This window comes from Trichomycterus rosablanca, chromosome 12 (genome assembly GCF_030014385.1).
Source record: "Trichomycterus rosablanca isolate fTriRos1 chromosome 12, fTriRos1.hap1, whole genome shotgun sequence".
Classification (NCBI taxonomy): Eukaryota; Metazoa; Chordata; class Actinopteri; order Siluriformes; family Trichomycteridae; genus Trichomycterus; species Trichomycterus rosablanca.
In genome coordinates this window covers 15,870,888-15,887,688 of record NC_085999.1, presented here as the reverse complement: position 1 = coordinate 15,887,688, position 16,801 = coordinate 15,870,888, and the positions used below count along the sequence as shown (strand labels likewise).

Sequence of the window (16,801 nt, the reverse complement as noted above, 5' to 3'; positions counted from 1 at the left end):
CTGACAGGCTGACCCCCCACCTTTTCAATCTCTGCAGCAATGCTGACAGCACTCCTGCGCCTATCTTTCAAAGACAGCAGTTGGATGTGACGCTGAGCACGTGCACTCAGCTTCTTTGGACGACCAACGCGAGGTCTGTTCTGAGTGGACCCTGCTCTTTTAAAACGCTGGATGATCTTGGCCACTGTGCTGCAGCTCAGTTTCAGGGTGTTGACAATCTTCTTGTAGCCTTGGCCATCTTCATGTAGCGCAACAATTCGTCTTTTAAGATCCTCAGAGAGTTCTTTGCCATGAGGTGCCATGTTGGAACTTTCAGTGACCAGTATGAGAGAGTGTGAGAGCTGTACTACTAAATTGAACACACCTGCTCCCTATGCACACCTGAGACCTAGTAACACTAACGTGTCACATGACATTTTGGAGGGAAAATGACAAGCAGTGCTCAATTTGGACATTTAGGGGTGTAGTCTCTTAGGGGTGTACTCACTTTTGTTGCCGGTGGTTTAGACATTAATGGTTGTATATTGAGTTATTTTGAGGGAAGAATAAATTTACACTGTTATATAAGCTGCACACAGACTACTTTTCATTGTGTCAAAGTGTCATTTTGTCAGTGTTGTCCCATGAAAAGATATACTTAAATATCTGCAGAAATGTGAGGGGTGTACTCACTTTTGTGATACACTGTATATATATATATATATATATATATATATATATATATATACAGTGTATCACAAAAGTGAGTACACCCCTCACATTTCTGCAAATATTTCATTATATCTTTTCATGGGACAACACTATAGACATGAAACTTGGATATAACTTAGAGTAGTCAGTGTACAGCTTGTATAGCAGTGTAGATTTACTGTCTTCTGAAAATAACTCAACACACAGCCATTAATGTCTAAATGGCTGGCAACATAAGTGAGTACACCCCACAGTGAACATGTTTAAATTGTGCCCAAATGTGTCGTTGTCCCTCCCTGGTGTCATGTGTCAAGGTCCCAGGTGTAAATGGGGAGCAGGGCTGTTAAATTTGGTGTTTTGGGTACAATTCTCTCATACTGGCCACTGGATATTCAACATGGCACCTCATGGCAAAGAACTCTCTGAGGATGTGAGAAATAGAATTGTTGCTCTCCACAAAGATGGCCTGGGCTATAAGAAGATTGCTAACACCCTGAAACTGAGCTACAGCATGGTGGCCAAGGTCATACAGCGGTTTTCCAGGACAGGTTCCACTCGGAACAGGCTTCGCCAGGGTCGACCAAAGAAGTTGAGTCCACGTGTTCGGCGTCATATCCAGAGGTTGGCTTAGACACATGAGTGCTGCCAGCATTGCTGCAGAGGTTGAAGATGTGGGAGGTCAGCCTGTCAGTGCTCAGACCATACGCCGCACACTGCATCAACTCGGTCTGCATGGTCGTCATCCCAGAAGGAAGCTGACGCACAAGAAAGCCCGCAAACAGTTTGCTGAAGACAAGCAGTCCAAGAACATGGATTACTGGAATGCCCTGTGGTCTGACGAGACCAAGATAAACTTGTTTGGCTCAGATGGTGTCCAGCATGTGTGGCGGCGCCCTGGTGAGAAGTACCAAGACAACTGTATCTTGCCTACAGTCAAGCATGGTGGTGGTAGCATCATGGTCTTGGGCTGCATGAGTGTTGCTGGCACTGGGGAGCTGCAGTTCATTGAGGGAAACATGAATTCCAACATGTACTGTGACATTCTGAAACAGAGCATGATCCCCTCCCTTCGAAAACTGGGCCTCATGGCAGTTTTCCAACAGGATAACGACCCCAAACACAACCTCCAAGATGACAACTGCCTTGCTGAGGAAGCTGAAGGTAAAGGTGATGGACTAAACCCAATTGAGCATCATGGAGGAGTGGAAGAGGATTCCAGTAGCAACCTGTGCAGCTCTGGTGAATTCCATGCCCAGGAGGGTTAAGGCAGTGCTGGATAATAATGGTGGTCACACAAAATATTGACACTTTGGGCACAATTTGGACATGTTCACTGTGGGGTGTACTCACTTATGTTGCCAGCCATTTAGACATTAATGGCTGTGTGTTGAGTTATTTTCAGAAGACAGTAAATCTACACTGCTATACAAGTTGTACACTGACTACTCTAAGTTATATCCAAGTTTTATTTCTATAGTGTTGTCCCATGAAAAGATATAATAAAATATTTGCAGAAATGTGAGGGGTGTACTCACTTTTGTGATACACTGTATATATATATATATATATATATATATATATATATATATATATATATAAAATGCATTTTTCCCAGCGTTATACCAACTTTTTAATGGCATCAGCAAAAGATGTTTTTGGTTGAGCGTGTAGCCACTGATGCGCACCGCTGCTTTCACATCATCATCACATAAAAGTCTTCTTCCCCTTAAAGCTTCTTTGAGCGATCCAAAAAGGTAGAAATCAGATGGCGCTAAATCCGGACTATAAGACTATAAGAAATGAAAGAGTGTTAGTAAGTAAGTACAAGTCAGCTTAAGTGCTTAGTAAAAGAGTGGGTTTTTAATAGTTTTTTAAAAACAGTGAGAAACTCAGATGTTCGGACAGACAGGAAGTTCGTTCCACCACTTGGGTACCAGTACAGAGAAGCAAACCAACCAAAATATAAAAGTGCGAAAACTTTTTGAAAATCCCTTGTAATACTATAATTCGGAATTCAAAAATTGGTGACACATCAGTTCCCTGTGATGACAGTCTCACAAGGTTAGTCTGTATGGCAAGGAGGCATAAAAATCCCCCATTAAGTCTCATTTGCACCTTGCCAAAAACACCACAAACTTATAGTGATCAGTCAGTTGCTAGAGCTGGAGCAATTCTGTTAGTATGAATGGGAAAACATTTTCGAATCTAGATGTGTGAAGCTGGTGGAGTCCTATACATACAGACTGATGGCTAAAGCAAAAAGTGGCTCTACAATGTATTAACTCGTGGAGCTGATCACTTTTTTCAATCCGGTTATTGTAGTTTTTCTTCTTGTTACTTGAATGGTAATTATTTTAGGCAGTGAAACCAAAATATAGTGTTGGTTTTACAAAGGCAGTGAGGGCGGCACGGTGGCTTAGTGGATAGCACTGTCGCCTCACAGCAAGAAGGTCCTGGGTTCGAACCCCAGGTAGGGCGGTCTCAGTCCTTTCTGTGTGGAGTTTTCATGTTCTCCCCGTGTCTGCGTGGGTTTACTCCGGGTGCTCCGGTTTCCTCCCACAGTCCAAAGACATGCAAGTGAGGTGAATTGAAGATACTAAATTGTCCAAGACTGCTTGATATAAACTTGTGAAAACTTGGTAAAGCCTCCACAAGGGGGTTTATTTCATGTTTGTGCCTGTTAAAATTTGTTGATTCAATTATTACTATATTTCTCTGTGACCCATTTGTTTTGGTCGTGACCCAGGGTTTGGGTCTGCCCTAAAATTGAGACTTTGTTTACCTGTCACAGTCATTTTAGCTAGCTAAGCTACATTGCCTATCAAAAATCATCATGTGAAAATCCTTTCTTTTTGTCACATTTCACTCTAATAATGAAAGTAAATAAAATCCAACTGTTGGATAAGTGACCAACTCATTATAGTAGCCATTATAAAGTGGCTTATTTTCAGTCAGTCACCTTGGCATCTACTAGCATCTAGGCTAACTGGCATCTACTCTGGGATGAAGGTGTGGAAAGTCACGAGTAAGGAGAGATACAAAAAGATTTTAAGAGTAACAATCAGAGCATTATTAAGAACTTAAAATTGGACCAGGCCATCAAAACCCAGTGAAAACATGTAGAACTTACAAGTATTTATGAACCCCCTACCCAATATGAAGCATGCCACTCACCACTTCCATTAAATCTGTTAACTCAATGCCTCAGATATAAACGCATTCAACAAATGCTTCAAATACTGAAGTCCATATAAGACACACATAAACAAGAAAATGCTCAAAAATGTGCTCAGGTTCCTTACAAACCCATGACTGGAACCACATATCTAAAATCTCAAGTTAAGGAGAGTGCCAAATATATTATGACCAAATATATTTAAGCTGGTACACTACGTACAGTTTGGATCTACTGTTTCCTAACTTTATTTTTCATTACTTTGCAGGCTGATGAACTACACAGCATCTTATGCGCTAAGCTCGCGGTGTAATTATTGGTTAATTGGTTGCAAATGGACCTTTTAATAAATGAAATGTGTTTGCCTTTTATTTTATAATGTACCAAGCTAATTGTGGAAACCTTATGTCTATAGCACTTCACTTATTGCCCATTTAATACCCATTTGGCTCAATTTGATCACATCATAAGACAATTAACAGTCTGTCTGTACAAAGTGTGGTATAATTACACCACGTTGTTGCGAGACTGTGATTCTACGCTGATAATCTCGTTAGCATTGCTGCAATAACATTTTTAGATATATGTAAACTAAATCGGGCTTAATAAGTAAAATAGCACAAAAGAGTGTGGTAATTAAATAGTAGTGTGGTAATTAAATAGTAGTGTGGTAATTAAATCACTACTATTTGCTTTCTTCTTATTAATGACGCTTGATGAGCAGCTCATGATTCGACCTTGAGAGATAAAAGAACACGCAAGATAGTGACAGACAGGGCCGGCTCTGTATTTTCCTCTAACACCTTGACTGACCAAGAAAAGAAAGGACAAGGCCCCTTTATTATTCGGTCTTGAATAGCATTATAAGTGGGAATTCATTATATGCAAGGATACATTTCCTTTCAGTGCTACCTATTCATAACTGCCATGACCGCTCAGATTAGGGGCAAAATCTTACCACATTGTGATTGTCTCTCTAGACTAAGAGCTTTGGCTTTTCCTTTGTCTGTACAGCTTTTTGGACAGCATGTCTTTCACTTGTACAAAATGCTATGCCATCTTAGGTTTGATTTTAGCCTGTTCTGTCGATTCTGTGATGGAAATGGAAATAGCTGGTAATAGGTCAGGTGATTTGCCAAGCCTTTTTACTTCTAGTGTAAAAGCTGTATGAGACGATTGGGGGTCAGTACAGGGTGGGCCATTTATATGGATACACCTAAATAAAATGGGAATGGTTGGTGATATTAACTTCCTGTTTGTGGCACATTAGTATATGGGAGGGGGAAAACTTTTCAAGATGGGTGGTGACCATGGTGGCCATTTTGAAGTCGGCCATTTTGGATCCAACTTTAGTTTTTTCAATGGGAAGAGGGTCATGTGACACATCAAACTTATTGAGAATTTCACAAGAAAAACAATGGTGTGCTTGGTTTTAACGTAACTTTATTCTTTCATGAGTTATTGACAAGTTTCTGACCACTTTTAAAATGTGTTCAAAGTGCTGCCCATTGTGTTGGATTGTCAATGCAACCCTCTTCTCCCACTCTTCACACACTGATAGCAACACCGCAGAAGAAATGCTAGCACAGGCTTCCAGTATCCGTAGTTTCAGGTGCTGCACATCTCATATCTTCACAGCATAGACAATTGCATAGACCCCAAAGATAAAAGTCTAAGGGGGTCAGATCGGGAGACCTTGGGGGCCATTCAACTGGCCCACGACGACCAATCCACTTTCCAGGAAACTGTTCATCTAGGAATGCTCGGACCTGACACCCATAATGTGGTGGTGCACCATGTTCGACTGATGCCACTCTCCAGTGACATGCGGCGAGTCCTACGCTGTGGGCTCTTGCTGAATGAAGCTAGGACAGCCACTGATGTTTCTTCATTAGTGACAGTTTTCATGCGTCCACATTTTGGCAAATCCAACACTGAACCAGTTTCACGAAACTTGGCAAGCAGTTTGCTAACTGTAGCATGGGAGATGGGTGGTCTCGTAGGGTGTCTTGCATTGAAATCTGCTGCAATGACCCGGGTACTGCGTTCACCAGACATCAACACAATTTCTATCCACTCCTCACGTGTTAACCTCTGCGACATGTCAATGGCTGTAAACAAAGAGAAGCTTGTAAATAACTCATGAAAGAATAAAGTTACGTTAAAACCAAGCACACCATTGTTTTTCTTGTGAAATTCTCAATAAGTTTGATGTGTCACATGACCCTCTTCCCATTGAAAAAACTAAAGTTGAATCCAAAATGGCCGACTTCAAAATGGCCGCCATGGTCACCACCCATCTTGAAAAGTTTTCCCCCTCCCATATACTAATGTGCCACAAACAGGAAGTTAATATCACCAACCATTCCGATTTTATTTACAGTGTATCACAAAAGTGAGTACACCCCTCACATTTTTGCAAATATTTTATTATATCTTTTTATGGGACAACACTATAGACATGAAACTTGGATATAACTTAGAGTAGTCAGTGTACAGCTTGTATAGCAGTGTAGATTTACTGTCTTCTGAAAATAACTCAACACACAGCCATTAATGTCTAAATGGCTGGCAACATAAGTGAGTACACCCCACAGTGAACATGTCCAAATTGTGCCCAAAGTGTCAATATTTTGTGTGACCACCATTATTATCCAGCACTGCCTTAACCCTCCTGGGCATGGAATTCACCAGAGCTGCACAGGTTGCTACTGGAATCCTCTTCCACTCCTCCATGATGACATCACGGAGCTGGTGGATGTTAGACACCTTGAACTCCTCCACCTTCCACTTGAGGATGCGCCACAGGTGCTCAATTGGGTTTAGTCCATCACCTTTACCTTCAGCTTCCTCAGCAAGGCAGTTGTCATCTTGGAGGTTGTGTTTGGGGTCGTTATCCTGTTGGAAAACTGCCATGAGGCCCAGTTTTCGAAGGGAGGGGATCATGCTCTGTTTCAGAATGTCACAGTACATGTTGGAATTCATGTTTCCCTCAATGAACTGCAGCTCCCCAGTGCCAGCAACACTCATGCAGCCCAAGACCATGATGCTACCACCACCATGCTTGACTGTAGGCAAGATACAGTTGTCTTGGTACTTCTCACCAGGGCGCCGCCACACATGCTGGACACCATCTGAGCCAAACAAGTTTATCTTGGTCTTGTCAGACCACAGGGCATTCCAGTAATCCATGTTCTTGGACTGCTTGTCTTCAGCAAACTGTTTGCTGGCTTTCTTGTGCGTCAGCTTCCTTCTGGGATGACGACCATGCAGACCGAGTTGATGCAGTGTGCGGCGTATGGTCTGAGCACTGACAGGCTGACCTCCCACGTCTTCAACCTCTGCAGCAATGCTGGCAGCACTCGTGTGTCTATTTTTTAAAGCCAACCTCTGGATATGACGCCGAACACGTGGACTCAACTTCTTTGGTCGACTCTGGCGAAGCCTGTTCCGAGTGGAACCTGTCCTGGAAAACCGCTGTATGACCTTGGCCACCATGCTGTAGCTCAGTTTCAGGGTGTTAGCAATCTTCTTATAGCCCAGGCCATCTTTGTGGAGAGCAACAATTCTATTTCTCACATCCTCAGATAGTTCTTTGCCATGAGGTGCCATGTTGAATATCCAGTGGCCAGTATGAGAGAATTGTACCCAAAACACCAAATTTAACAGCCCTGCTCCCCATTTACACCTGGGACCTTGACACATGACACCAGGGAGGGACAACGACACATTTGGGCACAATTTGGACATGTTCACTGTGGGGTGTACTCACTTATGTTGCCAGCTATTTAGACATTAATGGCTGTGTGTTGAGTTATTTTCAGAAGACAGTAAATCTACACTGCTATACAAGCTGTACACTGACTACTCTATGTTATATCCAAGTTTCATGTCTATAGTGTTGTCCCATGAAAAGATATAATGAAATATTTGCAGAAATGTGAGGGGTGTACTCACTTTTGTGATACACTGTAGGTGTATCCATATAAATGGCCCACCCTGTAGATTTATTCACCATTATTTCTCTTGACTGCTGGAATTCTGAAATTAGGAACTGTATTGGTCAAATGTTATTTACTGTGCTGGTAGATTGCAAGTGTCTTGGCTCCCTTATACATGTACAGTTATAAGTGGAAAAAACAAAGGGTCTGTCTGAAAACTTAGCGAGCTGCCTTACTGCCTACCTTACAGCTGCCTAAGTAGAGAGTCTTCTAATAAGACATCAAACTTATAAGGCACGGTGGCTCGGTGGGTGGCAAGGAGGTGGATCGTCTCACAGCAAGAAGGTCCTGCGTTTGATTCCCAGGTGGAGCGGTTCGTGTCCTTTCTGTGTGAAGTTAGCATGTTCTCCCTGTGCTCCGGTTTCCTCCCACAGACCAAAGACGTGCAAATGAGGTGAACTGGAGATACGAAATTGTCCATGACTGTGTTTGACATTAAACTTGAACTGATCCTAATCCTGAACTTCAAAATCCTAATAAAATAAAAAAATAATACGCCACTCTGGGCTTTGTAAAACCCCGCCCCTAGAAAGGTGAAAAGAAGTGGTCATGGCAGTGCGCATATCACTTACCGGCCCTCTTTAATTGGGGTTGTGGGGGGTTGCAGCAGTTGGAGCAAAGGCTGCAATTGGATACAACTAGATTGGGTAAAAAAGGGGGAAAATAAATAAATAGAAAGTCCAAAAAAGAGTGCTCATAAAAAACGACATGTCTTTTTGTGCAGGGTGCCCACACTGTAAGAACGCCGTCCCCCACTTAATGACAGCTGCTGAGATTTTCAAAGAAGATCGCAAGGTGAGATTTAACCCCATTAAAGAGATTTTAAATCATCTACTGCTTTATCATTTCCATTCATTTTCATAATTACTCTATCACTTATCACAACTAACCTACAAAACATTATCACACAGTTCTCTTCTGCAGCCTTTTTTGATCTCTACAGTTTCCTACTTTTCATTTGGTTGTTTTTTATGCATGTAAAGTATATGCACATATTTGTTTTGTTTTTGTTAAATCTTTTGTTAAATATTTTCTGCTTGCCATTTCTGTTATTTTGCTTTTAACTTTGCTTTAATTCTTACTAACTATTTGTTCAGGATCCTGTGCAGACAGGATGAACCTGGGATATTTCATGTTTTATCTGCTCAAGGTTATTTCATTTATTAATAAACATCCATTCCTGCATTTCAGGCCTGTAACACATTCCAAAAAAAGTTGGGACAGTAAAGCATTTACCAATTTGTAATGTTGCCGTTTCTTTTTACCACACTTAAAAGACGTTTTGGCACCGAGGATACCAAGTGATTTAGTGTTTCAGCTTTTATTTTGTCCCATTCTTCCTGCAAACACGTCTTAAGATGTGCAACAGTACGGGGTCGTCGTTCTCCACACATTCTCTATTGGGGACAGGTCAGGACTGCAGGCAGGCCAGTCCAGTACCCGTACCCTCTTCTTCCACAGCCATGCCTTTGTAATGTGTGCAGCATGTGGTTTTGCATTGTCTTGTTGAAAAATGCATGGACGTCCCTGGAAAAGATGACGTCTTGAAGGCAGCACATGTTGCTCTAAGATCTCAATGTACTTTTCTGCATTAATGTTGCCATCACAGAAGTGTAAATGACCTTTGCCATGGGCACTGACACGACCCTAACAGTCTGGATGGTCCTTTTCGTCTGTCGTCGCTGATTCATCTAAGCACAATGCACGTTTCCACTGTGATGGTCCATCCTAGATGCCGCCGAGCCCAGAGAAGTTGATGCCGCTTCTGGACACGGTTAACATAAGGCTTCTTTTTTGCACAGTAAAGTTTTAAGTGGTATTTGTGCATGTAACTCTGTATTGTAGTGCTTGACAAAGGTTTGCCAAAGTAATCCCTCACCCGTGTGGTTATATCAGCTATTGTTGAGTGGCGGTTCTTGATGCAGTGCCGTCTGAGGGATCGAAGATCACGGGTGTTTAGCTTAACCTTGCACCCTTGGCTTTTACGCACTGAAATTCCTCAGGATTCCTTGAATCGTTTAATGATATTATGCACTGTAGAGGGAGAAATATACAAATCCCTTCCAATCTTTCTTTAAGGTACATTGTTTTTAAACATCAAAGACTCAGCCTTCCAAGACTCGGCAGCAGCTTTTGTACCAAACCATGATTACAATCACCTGTTGACATCACCTGTTTGGAATCACATCATTATTCGACATCACGTTTTTTTCACCTCATTACTAGCCCTAAATTGCCCCTGTCCCAACTTTTTTTGGAATGTGTTGCAGGCCTGAAATGCAGGAATGAAGGTATATTAACAAATGAAATAAAGTTGAGCAGACAAAACATGAAATATCTCAGGTTCATCCTGTCTGCAATCAAATAAAAGTAAAAGTAAATGTAAGGAACACTGTATTTTTATTTTATTTGCGTTTTCCCAACTTTTTCTGATTTGGGGTTGTAGATCAATTGTCTTGCCTTTCTAACCAAAACAAACATTCCTCACAGGCCACAAAGTCAACGTGTTAAAATATTGTTTGCAAATTGCTGAAATGCATGCTGTGTAATGTCAGCCTTCCCTGGTCTTTCAATAGTTTCACGTTTTTACATGCACATGATTAGAATTTATTGAGTGGAATTTGGACCTACATGTTGCCAAGGGAGCTGGCTGCTCTAACAATGATTTCCCGTTAACGCCCTGATGGTCCTCACTGTTATTCAGTCCTCATTTATCAACCGAGCGGATTTGTTTATAGTTCCAAGACCCTGTAAAAGAAGGAAGCACGAAAAGCTCCATCTACTGGTACAATCATAACTTATGTCTAGTTTATGCTTTGCCAGAAGTGCTTTGGAGAGCCATCCAAAATCAATCTGAAAAAGCCCGGAGCGGTCGTAATTTTTCTGAAGAACAGGAGGTATAAGGCTGTCCATAAAACAAAAATGAAATGGGGAAAAGTACATGGTTGTTGTTTTCTTAAACAAAATGGCTTAAGTTGCTCTGTAAAAGCAATTTCTTAACACTAACTCTTCAAGAAACGGCCCTGTTGAAATGTAGCACGGAGAAATGAAAGGATGTTGTTTGCTAAGTGTTTAGGGTGCTCAGTGGCGCAGACGTCTGCCGTGCAAGTGCATCACTGCTGAGTGTTCACGTTTAAATCTCAGCAGAGCCACCGATTTGGCCAGGCGTCCACACAAACACAGGTGGTCGTGTTTGAGAGGGAAGGTCTCACAGGGTCTCTTCAAGACGAGTGTGTGTATGTGTGTGGGGGGTAGCACTGTCGCCTCACAGCAAGAAGGTCCTGGGTTCGATTTACAGGTGGGACGGTCCGGGTCCTTTCTGTGTGGAGATTGCATGTCCTCCCCATGTGTGGATTTCCTCCGGGAGCTCTGGTTTCCTCCCATAGTCCAAAGACATGCAGCTAGGTTAATTGGAGATACAAAATTGTCCATGACTGTGTTTGATATTAAACTTGTGAACTGATGAACATTGTGTACCGAGTAACTACCATTTCTGTCATGAATGTAACCAAAGTGTGTAAAACATGACATCGTATCGAATCTCAGCTCTGCCAACCGGCTGGACTGGGCACCTACATGAACAACGATTGGCTGTTTTTCACAGGGTGGGAAAAGCCAGAACAGGGTTCCTCATAACTGGTGCAATTATGACCTCTGCTGGCTGATTGATGGCGCCTGCGCAGAGGTTGTATCATTGTATGTATGTACAGGGGTTGGACAATGAAACTGAAACACCTGTCATTTTAGTGTGGGAGGTTTCATGGCTAAATTGGACCAGTCTGGTGGCCAATCTTCATTAATTGCACATTGCACCAGTAAGAGCAGAGTGTGAAAGTTCAATTAGCAGGGTAAGAGCACAGTTTTGCTCAAAATATTGCAATGCACACAACATTATGGGTGACATACCAGAGTTCAAAAGAGGACAAATTGTTGGTGCACGTCTTGCTGGCGCATCTGTGACCAAGACAGCAAGTCTTTGTGATGTATCAAGAGCCACGGTATCCAGGGTAATGTCAGCATACCACCAAGAAGGACAAACCACATCCAACAGGATTAACTGTGGACGCAAGAGGAAGCTGTCTGAAAGGGATGTTCGGGTGCTAACCCGGATTGTATCCAAAAAACATAAAACCACAGCTGCCCAAATCACGGCAGAATTAAATGTGCACCTCAACTCTCCTGTTTCCACCAGAACTGTCCGTCGGGAGCTCCACAGGGTCAATATACACGGCCGGGCTGCTATAGCCAAACCTTTGGTCACTCGTGCCAATGCCAAACGTCGGTTTCAATGGTGCAAGGAGCGCAAATCTTGGGCTGTGGACAATGTGAAACATGTATTGTTCTCTGATGAGTCCACCTTTACTGTTTTCCCCACATCCGGGAGAGTTACAGTGTGGAGAAGCCCCAAAGAAGCGTACCACCCAGACTGTTGCATGCCCAGAGTGAAGCATGGGGGTGGATCAGTGATGGTTTGGGCTGCCATATCATGGCATTCCCTTGGCCCAATACTTGTGCTAGATGGGCGCGTCACTGCCAAGGACTACCGAACCATTCTGGAGGACCATGTGCATCCAATGGTTCAAACATTGTATCCTGAAGGCGGTGCCGTGTATCAGGATGACAATGCACCAATACACACAGCAAGACTGGTGAAAGATTGGTTTGATGAACATGAAAGTGAAGTTGAACACCTCCCATGGCCTGCACAGTCACCAGATCTAAATATTATTGAGCCACTTTGGGGTGTTTTGGAGAAGCGAGTCAGGAAACGTTTTCCTCCACCAGCATCACGTAGTGACCTGGCCACTATCCTGCAAGAAGTATGGCTTAAAATCCCTCTGACCACTGTGCAGGACTTGTATATGTCATTTCCAAGACGAATTGACGCTGTATTGGCCGCAAAAGGAGGCCCTACACCATACTAATAAATTATTGTGGTCTAAAACCAGGTGTTTCAGTTTCATTGTCCAACCCCTGTATATATACAGTATATATATATATATATATACAGTGGGGGAAATAAGTATTTGATCCCCTGCTGATTTTGTAAGTTTACCCCCTTACAAAGACTTGAACAGTCTATAATTTTTATGGAAGGTTTATTTTAACAGAGAGAGACAGAATATCAACAAAAAATCCAGAAAAAAAACATTGAATAAAAGTTATAAATTAATTTGTATTTAATTAAGGGAAATAAGTATTTGATCCCCTACCAACCAGCAAGAATTCTGACCCCCACAGACCGGTTATGTGCCCATGAGGCACACAAATTAGTCCTGTCCCTGTATAAAAGACTCCTGTCACAGAATCAGTTTCTTCCGTTCAAATCTCTCGACCACCATGGGCAAGACCAAAGAGCTATCAAAGGACGTCAGGGACAAGATTGTAGACCTGCACAAGGCTGGAATGGGCTACAAGACCATCAGCAAGAAGCTTGGTGAGAAAGAGACCACTGTTGGTGCGATCATTCAAAAATGGAAGAAATACAAGATCACAGTCAATCACCCTCACTCTGGAGCTCCATGCAAGATCTCACCTGGTGGGGTAAGAATGATTCTGAGAAAGGTGAGGTCAGCCCAGAATTACACGGGAGGAGCTTGTCAATGATCTCTAGGTCTACAATCTTGTCCCTGACGTCCTTTGATAGCTCTTTGGTCTTGCCCATGGTGGTCGAGAGATTTGAACGGAAGAAACTGATTCTGTGACAGGAGTCTTTTAAACAGGGACAGGACAAATTTGTGTGCCTCATGGGCACATAACCGGTCTGTGGGGGTCAGAATTCTTGCTGGTTGGTAGGGGATCAAATACTTATTTCCCTTAATTAAATACAAATTAATTTATAACTTTTATTTAATGTTTTTTTTCTGGATTTTTTGTTGATATTCTGTCTCTCTCTGCAAACGGCAGCGAGCTCACACTCAGGAATCAAATATGACTAGATTGGGAGATAAAGGAGGGAAAAATTATGTGTAAAAATGTTCAAGGGCTTTTTTTTTTTACTTTTCATCAGTTTGATTGTTAATGCAGAACATCTGCATTCTCTGGGCCATTGTTTTGTTTATAGCAAGCAAACAAAGTGCAATTGGCCTAGTTAAACATGTCCTAGCAGGGAAAACAACAGCTGTATTAAGTAAAGCTCCAATTTTCTTTCATGGATTAAACCTAATATGGATAAACACAAACAAGTCTATTGCATACGTATCATTGGCTGGTTCTTCCTAAAATAATGAAGCTGCATTATATTAAGCCTGAACAGATTATTTAATTCCCTGTTTACTGAGGCCTCGTTGGTGCAGTAGGTAGCGCATCAGTCTTATAATCTGAAGGTCATGAGTTCTTCCTCACACAAGGCAAAATTGGGACGGTGGTAGTCTAGTGCAGCATCTTTCAAACCCTGGGTCGCCAAAAAATGGGTTGCAGAAAAAATAATAATAATTGAATAAACTAATTTTAACAGGCACATAAACACGAAAAGAACTTCACCATGTACGCCCCCATGTGGAGGCTTTACGTTACATTTTGTAAACCACAGTGGGACTAAATTGCCACAATTTTTACCAATATTAATTAAGTATATTTCGGGGGCGGCACGGTGGCTTATTGGGTAGCACTGTCGCCTCACAGCAAGAAGGTCCTGGGTTCGATCCCCAGGTGGGGCGGTCCAGGTCCTTTCTGTGCGGTTTGCATGTTCTCCCCGTGTCCGCGTGGGTTTCCTCCGGGTGCTCCGGTTTCCTCCCACAGTCCAAAAACATGCCACCAGGCTAATTGGAAACACTGAATTGTCCTATAGATACCTAGCCGCTAGATGCACAAACCAGTGCATTGTAGTGCCGGTCCCAAGCCCGGATGAATAGGGAGGGTTGTGTCAGGAGGGGCATCCGGTGTAAAAACTGTGCCAAATTCCACCGGCGATCCCTAACGGGAAGAAGCCGGAAATGCCGACCCCGTAATCGAAAAAACGGGACAAAGGCTGAGGAACAAGAAGTAGTATATTTCGGGGGGTTTTTTTTGTGCATTTTTCCCAATTTTCCTCCAGTTACCCGATTGTATTACGATTCCTCTCTACTGATGCTGATCCCCACTTCTGATTGACGTGAGCGAGGTGTCACACACCCCCTCCGACACGTGTGCAGTAGCCGACTGCATCTTTTCACCTGCACGAGGCGAGTTCATATGCGGATCAGCCTTGTGCACGGAGAGCCACACCCTGATCAGCATTATTCCTCAACTCTGTGCAGGCGCCATCAACCAGCCAGCAGAGGTCGTAATTGCACCAGTTATGAGGAACCCTGGTGTGGCTCGTCCCACCCTGTGAACAACAGCCAATCGTTGTTCATGTAGCCGCCCAGCCCAGCCAAATGGCAGAGCTGAGTCTTGAACCAACGAGTTCGAAATGTCAGCTCTGGTGTGCTAGCATGTTTTACCACTATATTCAGTATATGTCGTTTTAATGCATTGTTTGTGTTGCCTGGGTTGTGGTAAAAATCATCCCTGGCCTAGTGGGTAGAGCTTTGGGCTATCAGTCAGAAGATTTTTGGTTCAAATCCAGGATCCGCTATGCAGCCACTGTTGGGCTCTTGAGCAAGACTTTTAACTCATGTATACATCAATCAGGCATAACATTATGACCACCTTCCTAATATTGTGTCCCCCTTTTGCCGCCAAAACAGCCCTGACCTGTCGAGGCATGAATTCCACTAGACCCATGAAGGTGTGCTGTGGTATCTGGCACCAAGATGTTAGCAGCAGATCCTTTAACTCCTGTAAGTGACGAGGACATTAACTTAGCAATTTGAGCTACAGTAGCTCGTCTGTTGGATCGGACCACACGGGCCAGCCTTCGATCCCCACCATGGCCGCCCATGACCCTGTCGCCGGTTTACCACTGTTCTTTCCTTGGACCACTTTTGATAGATACTGACCACTGCAGACCGGGAACACCCCACAAGAGCTGCAGTTGTGGAGATGCTCTGACCCAGTCGTCTAGCCATCTCAATTTGGCTCTTGTCAAACTCGCTCAAATCCTTATGCTTGACCATTTTTCCTACTACTAACACATCAATTTTAAGAATAATAGAAGAGATAATCAGTGTTATTCACTTCACCTGTCAGTGGTCATAATGTTATGCCTGGTCGGTGTATGTATATATGACAAATAAAGGCATTCTTCTTTTTAAATAGTGAGGCTAGTTTACCTTAAAGCTAAAACTTAGTACCTGGTGTGGAACTTTTAATCATTTACTAATCTATTCCAGCCAGCCACCTGATAAAACCTCTGCCAGAACATGATTGAAGAGTCTTCTCCCAGAGAACAATCCCACTACCGCTCTCATCCAGTCTACCCTAAAGCCAGTGCACAGGAATCAATAGCAGAGTTGGCTAATCTTTAGGAAACTTTTTTTTCACCACTCTGTTCCTCTTATCTGCACTGTGAAGCTGTGATTGATGGAGAGTTATACAGGCTGGACTTCAGGTTAGAACAAAAGCAAGATACTCTGCTATACTAATGTGACCAGTCCAGAAGGAAAATAATTAACAAGCTCCTTGATTCGCAGGGTGTCTGGGACAGCTGATTAGCTTTGATTAGTCTGGTTGGGCTTGAACTTTTTTAGCCTTTCAGATTCAGTTAGAAAAGAATAGAACAGACAGCCTTTATTTGTCATATATACACACACACACCGATCAGCCATAACATTAAAACCACCTCCTTGTTTCTACACTCACTGTCCATTTTATCAGCTCCGCTTACCATATAGAAGCACTTTGTAGTTCTACAATTACTGACGGTAGTCCATCTGTTTCTCTGAATGCTTTGTTAGCCCCCTTTCATGCTGTTCTTCAATGGTCAGGACCACTACAGAGTAGGTATTATTTGGGTGGTGGATCATTCTCATCACTGCAGTGACACTGACATGGTGGTGGTGTGTTAGTGTGT

General features: G+C 42.8%; 1 protein-coding gene and 1 long non-coding RNA gene across 2 annotated transcripts in view; one reads left to right on the top strand and one right to left on the bottom strand.

Annotated features, from left to right (window-relative positions):
- Nucleotides 1–16,801, bottom strand: part of LOC134324345 (uncharacterized) — an 85,955-nt gene that overhangs the window by 49,432 nt on the left and 19,722 nt on the right. The gene's annotated exons all lie outside the window — the stretch shown is intronic.
- Nucleotides 1–16,801, top strand: part of pdia5 (protein disulfide isomerase family A, member 5) — a 167,332-nt gene that overhangs the window by 141,331 nt on the left and 9,200 nt on the right. Inside the window, exon 15 of the mRNA XM_063006157.1 lies at nucleotides 8,591–8,661. Within this exon, the coding sequence (XP_062862227.1) occupies nucleotides 8,591–8,661 (71 nt within the window). The remainder of the gene's footprint in view (nucleotides 1–8,590; nucleotides 8,662–16,801) is intronic.